General features: G+C 40.4%; 1 protein-coding gene across 1 annotated transcript in view; it reads left to right on the top strand.

The window, feature by feature from the left end:
* The first annotated feature begins 6,923 nt into the window (after positions 1 to 6,923).
* Positions 6,924 to 13,667, top strand: part of AGPS (alkylglycerone phosphate synthase) — a 143,709-nt gene continuing 136,965 nt past the window's right edge. Inside the window, exon 1 of the mRNA XM_007190415.2 lies at positions 6,924 to 7,227. Coding sequence (XP_007190477.2) covers positions 6,971 to 7,227 — 257 coding nt within the window. The 5' untranslated portion in view covers positions 6,924 to 6,970. The remainder of the gene's footprint in view (positions 7,228 to 13,667) is intronic.

Consider the following 13,667-nt stretch of genomic DNA (forward strand, 5'->3'; position numbering starts at 1 on the left):
TGACACATGTACCCCAATGTTCATTGCAGCACTATTTACAATAGCCAGGACGTGGAAACAACCTAAATGTCCAATGACAGATGAATGGATAAAGAAGATGTGGTACATATATACAATGGAGTATTACTCAGGCATAAAAAGGAACGAAATTGGGTCATTTATAGAGATGTGGCTGGACCTAGAGTTTGTCACACAGAGTGAAGTAAGTCAGAAAGAGAAAAATATCATATATTAATGCACATATGTGGAATCTAGAAAAATGGTACAGATGAACGTATTTTCAGGGCAGGAATAGAGACAAAGATGTAGAGAAAGGACATGTGGACATAGCGGGGGCAGGGGGGTGGCGGGGAAGGGGAGGGTGGGACGAATTGGGAGATTAGGATTGACATATATACACTACCATGTGTGAAACAGATAGCTAGTGGGAACCTGCTGTATAGCACAGGGAGCTCATCTTGGTGCTCTGTGGTGACCTACATGGGTGGGATGGGGGTGGGGGTGGAAGGGAGGTCCAAGAGGGAGGGGATATATGTATACATATAGCTGATTCCCTTCATTGTAGAGCAGAAACTAACAGAACATTGTAAAGCAATTATACTCCAATTAAAAAAAAAAAGACACATGGGGGGAAAAAATAAATGAAAGCTCTTTAGGGGTTCTCAGTTTTTAAGATTATAAATAAGTCCTAGAGACGAAAGAGTTTAAGTTTACCTAAAAGCAAAAGTTTAAAAGTTTACTGGTTTAGAGTATTAATTGATAAATAGCAAATCTTGATTTTATATGTTCTAAAGAAAATAATTATTTTAAAGTAACTTTTGACTTTGGTTTCCAAAGTCCTTGCACATTTATCATTTTGCAATAAATCTGAGAGGTAGGCAGGCCAGAAATTATTCTTACCTAAAGTACAAAGAAATGAAGAAACAGAGTTTTAGATTGCATAGCAAGTTAGTAGCAGAGCAACAAAAAAACATAAAGTACTTTCAACTCCAGCCCAATAATTTTGCTAATTAATGCAGTTCCTCCTTACCCTACATAGGGTGATTGTGACATCCTGAAATAGAACGGTATTGCAATAGAATGCGTAACCACCTGTAGCCACTTTCACATTAAACATCTTCATTTCTTGAGCTAACTCAGTGCCCTTTACTGGAGCAGACAGCTAAGCACAGTTCAATGCTTTCCGTTCATTCGAAAACATTACTAACTTCTTTTGTAGGAGTTCTTTTTTTTCCTGGCTGCACTGGGTCTTCGTTGCTGCGCGCAGGCTTTCTTTAGTTGCAGGTAGTGGGGGCTACTCTTTGTTGTGGTGCGCGTGCTTCTCATTGCCGTGGCTTCTCTTGTTGTGGCTTCTCTTGTTGTGGAGCATGGGCCCTAGAGCAAAGGCTCAGTAGTTGTGGCGCACAGGCTTAGTTGCTCCGTGGCATGTGGGATCTTCCTGGACCAGGGATCGAACCCCTGTCCCCTGCATTGGCAGGCAGATTCTTAACCACCGCGCCACCAGGGAAGTCCCCGTAGTTCTTTATGTCTTCATCATTTGCTGGTAGAGCTTCTTTTTACAACTGTGGACAGCTTCTCAGGTACACCTGATAGGTTGACTTCCACTTGAGAATGAATTCCAAAGTAGTGGTCTTTCCAGGATTGTCATGATAATTCCCTGCTCAAGAACTTAAAATAACTTCCACCAGATCAAGTGTTTACTCTTCTGCTAAGTTTTCAATGCTCCCCAGATTTGGTCTCACATTTCTTGTTCAACCTTATTTCTTTTCCCTCCAGCATGCATTATCTTATGCAGGAGGGCTGTCATCCTTATACTAGCCTCATTCCCACTTCCATAAGAGCAGTTAGAATTTACTATATTTTTGCTCATTAATCCTTTAATACCCCTGGGAATTAGCTATTACTATCCTAATTTTACAAACAAGGAGCTGAGCTCAAAGATATTAATGCGACAACCTTAAGACAACACATCTGATCAATGGTGGAGCCAATATTCAAACCCAAGTCTGTCTGGCAATGAGGCTAGTGCTCTTAGCCATTACACCAAATATATTGGTAAGTGAATTAAATTTAAATAGGCTAAATGATCCAAGATTTTGTGCTAATACTTCCTAAAAGAAAACAACTAAATGCTGTTTACAAGAGACACATCTAAAATATATGAATACAAAAAGATTAAAAGTCATAGGATAAGACCACCACTGCCCTGCACACACACATACAAGTTGGTGTAGCTAAACTTTAAGACAAAAATCAGTATTAGAAAAAAGAGAGGGATATCTGATAATTATAAAATGTTCAATTCATCAGGAAAATATAATAATTTTGACATATCTGATATATAGCTTCAAAGTACAGAAAACAAAGATTAGCTGTACAAGGAAAAAGATATAAATCCATAATGATAGTGGGAGATCTTAACATACTTCAATAATTGATAAAATAATTAAATATCAGTTAGGATATAAAAGACTTGAACAATACAGTCATTAGGTCAAATTTGTATTTGGGGAACACTGTACCCCTAAACAAGAGAGAATACAAATTATTCTTTTCAAATACAAACGGAAACTATTTGGAACTGAACAATAATGAAAATAATGTTGTCGAAACTTGAAGTTAATTGCTTATAGAGAAATATATAGTCCTAAATGCATATATCAGAAAAGAAACACAACAAAAGGCTGAGAAACCAATGAGCTAAGCATTCCTTTCCAAAAATTAGAAAAAAAAGTGGAAGATAGGAAATGATAAGCAATATTAGCAGAAATTAATAAAAAATAAAGCATACATATAATAGGATCAACGAAGTCAAAGGTTGGTCCTTTAAAAAAGTAATAATATTGCTAAATGCCTGGCAAACTGATTAAAAAAAAAAAGCGAGAGATAGCAAAATAACCAATGTTGGGAATAAAAAAGTGGGACATTACCAAAGACCCTATAGACATTAAATGATAATAGAAGATACTACGAAAAACTCTGTCCATAAATTTGAAAATGTAAATGAAGTAGACAATGTGCTAGAAAAACTGTTAAAAACTGAAACAAGCAGAAATACAAAATCTGAATAGCATTAAACTACTTAATCTTTTAATAAAAAACTTCCCATAAAGAAAACTTTAGGTTCAGATTGTTTCTTTGGTGAATTCTAGCAAACACTTAAGGAAGAAATAATGATCAATCTTACACAAACTCTTCCTGAGCCTAGAAAACAAAGAAGTACTCACTAGCGTGTTTCATGAGGCCAGCAAAACCTGACATGTTTCTATTAGAAGAAGGAAAATAATAGACCAACCTTACTTGTAAACATAGACACAAAATATTAAACAAAATTTTAATACTACTCTATATTCAGTAATACATAAAAAGGCCAATATGTCATGATTAGGTTGGGTTTATGCCAGAATTGCAAGATTGGCTGAACAGTGGAAAACCAATCCATGTAATTTACCATACTAACAGAATAAAAGAGAAAAATCCTATGATCATCTCAACCAGGTGCAGAAAAAACATCTGATAAAACTCAATATCCAATCATGATAAAAACTCTCAGCAAACTAGGATTAGAAGGGGAATTCCTTAACCTGCTAAAACGTTTGTTAAAAAACAAAACAAAACAAAAACTCAGCAACCCACTTCAAACAATAGTGAAGTGTTGAGAGATTTCCCTTTGAAATCAGGAACAACATAAAGGTGCCACTACTACTTCTCTTCAACACTGTACTGGAGGTCCTAGCCAATTGGCTAAAGCAAGAAAAAGAAGTAACAAGGTATAAGGATGGAAAGGAAGAAATCAACTGTTATTATTCACAAATGATACAATTGTATGTAGCAGATCTAAAAGAATATACAGTAGCTAAGCCAGTGTGATACTGGCATAAGGTAGATAAATAGACCAATGGAATAGAATACAGAGCCCAGAAACAGACTAATGCTATATGGACACTTGATTTATGACAAAGGTGGCAATGTATTATAGAACAACATATTTTCAACAAGTGGTGCTGAAACAACTGGATACTCATATTGGAAAAAAAAAAAGAAACCTGATCTCTACACCATAAATAAAAATCAATTCCAGGTAAATTGTAGGTGTAAATGTGAAAGGACAAACTGTAAGGCTTCTAGAAGGTAATACAGGAGATCTACCTTTATTACACATTCACAAACGATGATATCCAAATGGCCAATAAACACACACAAAAAGGCACTTGATCTCATTAGTAATTAGGGAAACACAAATTAAAACCATAACAAGATAATAGTATATAATAGCTAAAACTAAATAGACTGACAATAACATGTCAGAACTCTCATATGGGAACTCTCCCATGCTGCTGGAATCGATTTTGTACAATCCCTTTGGAAAAGTTTGGCATTTCATTATCTATTAAATATATGCATACTTGATGACCTAGAAATTCCACTCTTAGATGGGTATGTTACAGAAATTTATCTACATGTCCACCTAGAGACATATTCAAGAACGTTTATAGCAACCTTATCCACAGTAGTCCCAAACTGGAAACAACTCCATTAATTGTAAGTAATGAAAGTAGTAAGATAAGTAATGAAAGTCAGTGCAATAAAGAAATTTGGTGCATGTTTCAGGAGTTAATTTCACTTTTTTGTGTGCCTTATATTAGAAGAGATGTTGTAAATGCAAATAAAGGCCACTCCATTTAAATTCCACATGTTATGGGTTCACACTTTGAATCTGTACTTATGGTCTCCTCTCCATGGGGATCTAGGTTATTAAGGGCCAAGTGTTCCAGGACTCAGAAGGAATAAGTTTGCAGAGATGGCCCTCCTGAATGTGATATCACTGAGGTTTTGCCTTTGGTGGGAATCTCAATGGACCACGCTTCATGTGAAACATTTGTTTCTCTTAGGTAGCATGAAACAAGTATCAGGGCACTCTGCTTGGGCTTTGTTCTTGTAAGGAGAGGGGTTAGGAAATCCTTCACCACGGTCACCTACATCACACTTATTCCACCTGATAGTATCACACAGTTTGTTCCCCATATATATTCTAACTCCTAACTAGCTAATTCTACCATGTAGATGAAGCATAGGCTTAAATACTTTTGCATCTCATATCACATGAGTTAGTTACATAATAGGCTCTCAACAAGTGTTTTTACTCCCTACATGTGTTTCATTACCGTACACATATTTGAAATATATATAATCAGCCGTTTTTCCACAGCTATAATGGTTTATACCAAAACTGTAATTTTGGTTTACATCAAGTTTTTCATCACGCAGGAGAAAAGGCTTTTTGTTATTCTGTTGATATCGGCAAAATTTATAAATTTTGTCTCCTGAGAGTTGGCAAGAAGCATGTTCAACCTCAATATGGAAAAGACTGTGGAAGTCAGTTAACTACACTTACATTTAAGGCATCCCAATAGTATTAGACTGAGCTCTCTGGGAGTCAGGCAAAAATTAATAGCTCTGTCTTATTCCAAAAAGATTCTGAGGAAGTTGTTGCTTATACAGCATTTTGGCTAGAAATCTATGAATTTTACATGATTGCAAGCAAATGTGCTAGCTGGTGTTTCAATGTTGTTCTAGAAACATCTAGATACGGTGTGAGAAGCCCAAAGACTAGAGTTGCTTAACTCTCAGACTTGAGTTTTTTTCCTTAGACACTCAGCAATTTACTGCCCCCTTTTTTTCACTCCTAGTCTATCTGAGATAGCCAATGGTTTGAAGCAGCAGCTAAATAGGAGTGGGGCTCAGTGATTCTGTAGTTAGACTGGACGTTTAACATTGAACTCTCTCTTAAGATCTGGAGATCAGGCATACAAACCAAGTCCTCTTCACTGTTGCCTGAACTGTCTCAGAACTATTAAATAGTTCTTTTCTATCAGTCAAATAACTCCTGGAATATTTTAACTCTTTCACAGAGACTGTGTTAGCAAGAAGGTGGCTCTTCAGAAAGGAGGTGACTTCAATGGGCTTAGAATGCTTATGGCAACCCTTTCTCTTGCCATTCCCAAGACTTATCTTTTGCACATTATGCAAAAAGGAACTCTACTTCTGATGGCTGAGGTCTGCAAGGTGGCTTATAAAAGTGTATCTAGTCAACTGGCTGAAAACGATTGTGGAGCACTGTCCTATTGATATGCCCCTAATTTCACCAGGTGCCACTCTCCAAAAATGAAGTCAATTTGTAGATAAATGAGAAGTCTTAAGAGCACCTGTAGGGTAATTCTATCTCTAGCAACACAAAACTTTGGCGCCATTAGGGAAAGGAAGGGCGCAGCACCCAGTAACCACGGAAAGAGAACCTAGGTTGCAACTCAGCATTAGCATGTACTAGCTGCACGCCCTCGGGCAACTTAGTGTCTCGAAGTCTCAGTTTTTTCATCTGTAAAATGGAGATTACTTACTTGAGATCTAGCATTAAGCACAGTGCCAGGCACGAAGTAGGCGACGAGAAAATGATAGCTATTTGCTCTAATGGTTATAGGCACGAATCAGTTTTGAGTTAGTTTAGTGACTCCGCAGGAAGGGGGAGCAGAGGTGGAGCAGCAGGAAAGGATGGCGTTGGTTCGCTCGTCAGGTCCCCTGCACCGCCCATGTCTCCTGCTCCGAGGCGTTTACTCCCGAAAGCTACTCCAGAGGCTCAGGCCACACTCGAGGAGGCCACCCAGGGCACTAGGACACCTCGGGGGCGCTTGCGGTTTGGCTCCCGATCTAGCCCATACCGGGCCGAACCAACCCCGGGACTGCTCGAACTCACCTGCTTGACAGGTGTCGGCGGTCTGGGGCGTGACCGCGGAGGCGGGCGGGTGCGGTGGGCGGGAGCTGAGTCTATGAAGCTCCAAGCGCATGGCACCCGCCGCCCAGTCGCCGCGGTGGCTGCCGGGATGCGCCGCAGCGAATGGTCGCGCCGGGCGCAGCTCTGAGTGACCTTTCACCCGCGCCCAGCGGTCCCGGGCGGCGGCACAAGGCGGAAGCCATGGCGGAGGCGGCGGCTGCGGCTGCGGCGGGCGGGACGGGCGCGGGCGCGGGCTCCGGCTCCGGTTCTGCAGCGGACAGGGAGCGGGACCGCGCCGGGCGGAGGCTGCGGGTTCTTTCGGGCCATCTGCTGGGCCGGCCCCAGGAGGCTTTGAGTACCAATGAGTGCAAAGCGCGGAGAGCGGCGGCGGCGGCCGCCACGGCGGCGCCCACTGCCACTCCCGCCGCGCAGGAGTCGGGCACCATCCCCAAGAAGCGGTGAGTAGCGGCTCTGTGGAGCCGGTGAGGGACCAGTCCGGGCCTGTGCTGCGGGAGGGCACCGGCGAGATGGGAAGGGAGGTGACACGGGTGGGCGGAAGGCATTCGGGTCCCTGAAAGTGCGGACCATCTCGCTTTTAAGAGAGCGTGGATGAGACCCTGGATTCTGTCAGGAAGGGGGAAGGATGAAATGGTGGATTTTCGTCACTGTTTGAGAGTAGTAGACCTGAAGAACTGTTATTGGGGAAGGCTTTCAGGGGACCCTTTTTCTTGGATTCATAGTGCGAGAAATTCATTCTCTGTATTGAATTAATAGTTTGGAAGCCAAGGTCTTGGAATAAATAGAAGGGGTTTTATTGTGATCCTCTAAAGAAATTTAGGTTCGTACCAAATGATGGATCTCTTCTAATTCGCTCAAGCTTGGGTGCGGGGAGAAGTGGTTCCTGGAAGAAGGTGCTGCTGACTGGTTTCTGTGGGGTAGATTTCTGCTTGCTTAGGGACATTGTCTTTGACTTTGAGGGAGGAAATCGAGGGGTGGGTTAGAAGCAATAAACAGCAGACACTGGTTAGTGATTTAGGATGTGGTGGTAGCTACTGAGCTCTGCTGTAACCAGAAGGTGAAAGATCCTGGTCTGTGGTTGAGGTTGTTTGTAAGACATCTTGACTACGACTTTTTGGCGAAATGTTAAGCTCTGATGGAAGCCACAAGGAAAAGCTATTTTTTGAGATGTGGTTTTGTCAGCATGGATAAACTTTTAAAGTGGAAAAAAAAGTTGCTCATGTTTAATGTGTACTTTCAATGTGCCAGAGATTGTGCTAAATCTGTGATTTCTTTTACTCCTCTCCAAACTATGAGGTAGGTGCAGTTATCTCTCATTTTACAGATGAAGAAATAAACAAGATTTAGAAGCCTGCTGCAGGATTGGCTGGTACACTGTGTGGCAGGTTAGATTTCGAAAGTGCGTCAAGTTGACTTTAGGTCCAAATTCTTAAGCTGTACTGCTTCCAATGAATTCATTCATTAATTCAACATTCATGAGTCCTTCCTTTACTACATGCTCACTGTACTAAGAATAGAGAGATTTAAAAATGCAGTATTTACTCATAAGGAACTGATAGCCTAGTAAAGTAATGTTATAACACAGTGAGATAAGAAACTTAGCTGATAACCATAGCAAATAGTCACTTAACCCGGATTTGGGTATTTATTTGTTAGGGCAAAGGCTTTCCAGAGTAAGGATTGCCTGAGTAAATCTTGAAGGTTGTATTGGAAGGAGCCTGCCAAAGGAGAAAAGCTTTTTTTTTTTTTGGCTGCGTTGGGTCTTTGTTGCTGCATGTGGGCTTTTCTCTAGTTGTGGCAAGAGGGCTACTCTTCTTGCAGCACCCGGGCTTCTCATTGCGGTGGCTTCCCTTGTTGCGGAGCATGGGCTCTAGGCACGCGGGCTCAGTAGTTGTGGCGCGCGGGCTTAGTTGCTCCGCGATATGTGGGATCTTCTTGTACCAGGGATTGAACCTGTGTCCTCTGCATTGGCAGGTGGATTCTTAACCACTGCACCACCAGGGAAGTCCAGAGAAAAGCATTCTTGGTGGAAAAACTGTGTTCACAGGTAAAGCAGTGAGAGGTTGAATTGCTAAGAGTTAAGTGTTGCAGGAAGAGGTGAGAATGACTTGGGATGAGGGTTGGAGATGTGGTCTTGTTTGCAGGATTTTATGTGGGGTAAAACATGATTACATTTACCTTTTAGAAAAGTCACATTGAGGATTGAGTTGAAGGTTTAAGCAGCTGAACATATAGTTTCTGGAAACATAGATCTGAGTTTGAATTTCTCCTTCACAATTCCAGCTGCATGACTTGGGCAAGTCACTTAACCTCTCTCAGAGCTTTAGACCCCTCATCTTTGAAAATGAGGACAATAATTCCTGCTTTGCATTGTTGCTGTGAGAATTGGAAAATATAAAGTGATCAAGCGCTTAGTGCAATGCCTGTTTCATAACCCCTCAACAAATGGGAGATGCAGTTTTGATTGAGTCCAGAAACAGGGAGACCGTTTAGAAGACTATTATCCTAGTGAGAAATGCTGTGATTCTGAACTAGGGCATAATGTTTGAAAAAGTATTAGGAGGTAAATTTTCCATAACTTGGTTACTGAGTGGTGGGGGAGGAAGGAATCAAGGATCACATCTTGGCCTCTGGCTTCATTTGAAGTTATATTAGCTGTGACTGGATTTAAAACTTTTAATTTTTCTAATGGCTTAATGTACATCTATGTCCATTCATTTGTGTGCATCTGTGTGATTGTACATTTATATGCAGGTTCACACTCTCAGAACTAAGTATGTAGGACAGGTGTTCCTTAAGGCTGGATTTAGGGGCCTTTGTCTAAAGCATTTGGAGAAAAATAGTAATGTTTGGAAGGCACATTGGGGTAATGGATGAGGCTTCTCATGGCTGAAGGTGACTGGTCTGGGAGGCCTTCTGTGGCTGTTCCATGGACTGAAGGCCCAACTGTATGTAATCTATGCTATCAGTGGCTCTGGTCTTTAATTCAGGATTAGGTGTGGCTAGTGGTAAAATTTAATCCTGTACAACTGTTTTAAAGTTTGAATCAAAATATGAGGGAACACAAAAACTTGTATTCGATGGAACATCAAAAGCTTCTTCATAGAGTGATCTACTGCTTAGCTGGGGCTCAGTTTGCCAGCACCAGAGCTGAGCCTAAAGGGAAGGCAAGTGATGGAGCAGGAAGGAGCCAGTGTGTATATCTAGTAAAGAGTGAGTGTGACTGTATGTCATTATTTTGGAAGCATTTGGTGATGTGTGTTATTCATATAATTCCTTCTCTTTTATTACCTTGGATGATGTCATTGGTTGTAATTCTTTTATCTCATGGCTGATTATCATCATGGAATTGGAGGAGTAACTTCTTGAAACTCCATGCTTTCATTCCCCTTACAGAGTAGTCATGCATGTTAATTTACTCAACATTTATAGAGTAGTTGCTTTATGACGGATACTGTCTTAGGTTCTTAGGTATTGGAGGTAAAGAGATGATAATAGTCCTTGGCTTCAAAGAATTCAGTATAGCAAGGGAGATGCAAATGCCAGTACATTTTGAGTAGAGTCAATGTAGATACAGGTATAGATGCAGCACAAAGGAACGAAAGAGTAATATACTTTATCTAGGGGGTCAGGGGAAGCTTTCTGAAGATGGTTTAAAAATATGGATGATAGTGTGGTAGGTTGATTGGAAGGTGAGGGGAGTTTGTATTCCAGACAGAAGTTATAGCATATGGCAAAGCAGGGGGCCATGAAAGTGCATCTTGTATTTAGGTAGCTAAATAATTCAGTGTTGGTAGAGGTGGGAGTAAAGTGAAAAGAGGAGGGCACAAGCAGGTCATGGAGGCCTTTGGCCTGTAGGTCATCAGTCCATTCATTCTTTCACTCGTTTATGTGTGAATGTTTGCTTACTATGCAACACGTAACTGAACAAAGACTGCCGTTATGGACTTACATTCTAATTGGAGTGGAGATAGTGAACAGACAAGTAACACAGTATGTCAGATGATGGTAAGTATGATGAAGAAAAATGAAGCAATGTAGGAGGATAGATGATGGAGAGCCCTTGAAGGAATTAAGCCGGGAAGGGACATGATCAGATTGGGTTTGGGTTTGAGAGCAGTCACTTTGGCTACAGTGTTCAGAATGGATTGGAGAAGGATGAGGATGGATATAGGAAGATCCATTCGGGGAAGCTGTTGTAGCAGAACAGGTGAGAAATAATGAAGGATTAAACCAAGATGATGGCAGTGAGAATAGAGAGGAAAGGATGGATTTGCATTTTGGAAGTTAGTGCATTAGGTGATATTTAAAACCTGTTACACTTGTCACATGGTCTCCTATGAGTTGGTTCTAATTACTTCTGTCCAGGAACATATATTTTCATTATTTGAAGTTGCAGAGTAGAGTTTTGAGGATGATGGTTTACTTTTGGACCTCTGTTTTCCTTTAAGTGCATGTTACTCCATGAACAATTTCTTTTTGCTCTTGCTTCTGAATGGAGTTTTAGATTCCTAAAAATCATAGTAAATGTCAACAATATATGTGACATTTTTATGCCTTGGTTTTGGATTTTTTCAGTTTTTTTTTTAAGTTACTGTAATGTTATGAAAAAGAGAAGGAAAAAAGCCCTTGTTCACATCTGTCCCTCTATACTGATAACCACTTCTCCAGTTGTAATTTTGACTGCAAACTCTTTGTGGTTTGCGTTAGTCAAAACTGTTCTATGGCAGTTTTAACAGAGGTTATAAACTCTTATGGTTCAGATCAAAAGAATATCTGATTAAGGAAGCAATTAATTACTTAATTTACTTGCCCATACTGTTACTTATACACACCATTCTTTAAAAAATAATGTATTATTTAACACCTACCAGAAACCTTGGTAGATATTTTCCAGAAGGAAAAACCTGAGTTAACCTCTTGTAAATGTTTCCCAGGAGGACATCTGAAGCCTGTAAGAGCTGATGCATTTCTGCAACAAGGTTATTTGCACAAGTGACCTGACTTACGATTTAATGTCATTTGGCAAAATTAGAGCTTATTTTAGTAGTTATGCTGAATGAAATACTTAGCCTGCTTTGAGTTCCTAGCTAGGAATTCTAGTAATAGTAGTAATAGGAGTTTTAATTTGATTAAGTCCTAATATACCAGGTACCCTGCTGAGGCTTTATGTACATTATCTCATTGAATTTTCAGAGTAGCTCTGAAAAGGAGGTGACACTATATGTATGTTATGGGTGAGGAAGTAGAGGCTTAGAGTAGTTAATTTGTCTAAAGTCATGCAGTTACGAAATAAAAGAGACAGCATTTCTACTTTGATCTGTCTTCCTCCAGAGGCTGCGTTTCTTCCCCTATGCAATATTACTGCACTTGATGTTGTTCTCTAGGGGAAATTACCTACTTGGTTGTCATCAAGCTATTTTCTTTGTCATCCAAGTTGCAAATCTTTTGTTATTGAATAGATCATGATCATATACAGTGTCATAATTAAGAGAACATTAGTTTATATTGTACTTATTATATGAATTATAAAATATATGATCCTGTCAAAATGAAATTCATAATATATACAATGGAATATTACTCAGCCATAAAAAGAAACAAAATTGAGTTATTTGTAGTGAGGTGGATGGACCTAGAGTCTGTCATACAGAGTGAAGTAAGTCAGAAAGAGAAAAACAAATACCGGGTGCTAACACATATATATGGAATCTAAAAAAAAAAAATAGTTCTGAAGAACCTAGGGGCAGGACAGGAATAAAGACGCAGACATAGAGAATGGACTTGAGGACACAGGGCAGGGGAAGGGTAAGCTGGGATGAAGTGAGAGAGTGGCACGGACATATATACACTACCAAATGTAAAATAGATAGCTAGTGGGAAGCAGCCACATAGCACAAGGAGATCAGCTAGGTGCTTTGTGACCACCTAGAGGGGTGGGATCGGGAGGGTGGGAGGGAGTCTCAAGAGGGAGGAGTTATGGGGATATATGTATATGTATAGCTGATTCACTTTGTTATAAAGCAGAAACTAACACACCATTATAAAGCAATTATACTTCAATAAAGATGTTAAAAAAAAAGAAAATATAATGCATTGTTTAAAAAGATAGACCAACCTGTTTCCTTTTGTGAGTGAATTTTGCTGCTTGACTTGTGAGAGAAAATGGTGTTGAGAATAAAAGGGAAAGAGGAGGAGGAGGACTGTGGAAGACGCCAGATCAGAGGAGGAAGGAAGAGAGGAGAAGAAGTAATGGGGGATTTACTGCCTGGGTGTAAATTAACTATCTTTGGACTGTAAATGAATAAGAAACCCTAAAGACTTAATCTCCATGGTTATTTGGTATCATACTTCTCTTAGATTGGAAGTATCATTTTGAGATGGACCACATCTGCTGTAAATAGACTTCATTATGTCAGGAAGTTTCTACTATAGAGCCATCTACCTTCTGGTCACTTAATAAAAATATCTAGTAATAAATTAAGTGATCTTTTTTTAGGATGCAGAGAAATGGAGTGCTGTTGTAGTCAGATGAGATACTTTATGGAACCGTTTAAAAGCGAGTGCTGGGGCTTCCCTGGTGGTGCAGTGGTTAAGAATTCACCTGCTGGGCTTCCCTGGTGGCGCAGTGGTTGAGAATCTGCCTGCTAATGCAGGAAACACGGGTTCGAGCCCTGGTCTGGGAAGATCCCACATGCCGCGGAGCAACTAGGCCCGTGAGCCACAACTACTGAGCCTGCGCGTCTGGAGCCTGTGCTCCGCAACAAGAGAGGCCACAATAGTGAGAGGCCCGCGCACCGCGATGAAGAGTGGCCCCCACTTGCCACAACTGGAGAAAGCCATAGCACAAAAACGAAGACCCAACATAGCAATCAATCAG

The sequence above is a fragment of the Balaenoptera acutorostrata genome, chromosome 8, assembly GCF_949987535.1.
Source record: "Balaenoptera acutorostrata chromosome 8, mBalAcu1.1, whole genome shotgun sequence".
NCBI classification, from domain to species: domain Eukaryota; kingdom Metazoa; phylum Chordata; class Mammalia; order Artiodactyla; family Balaenopteridae; genus Balaenoptera; species Balaenoptera acutorostrata.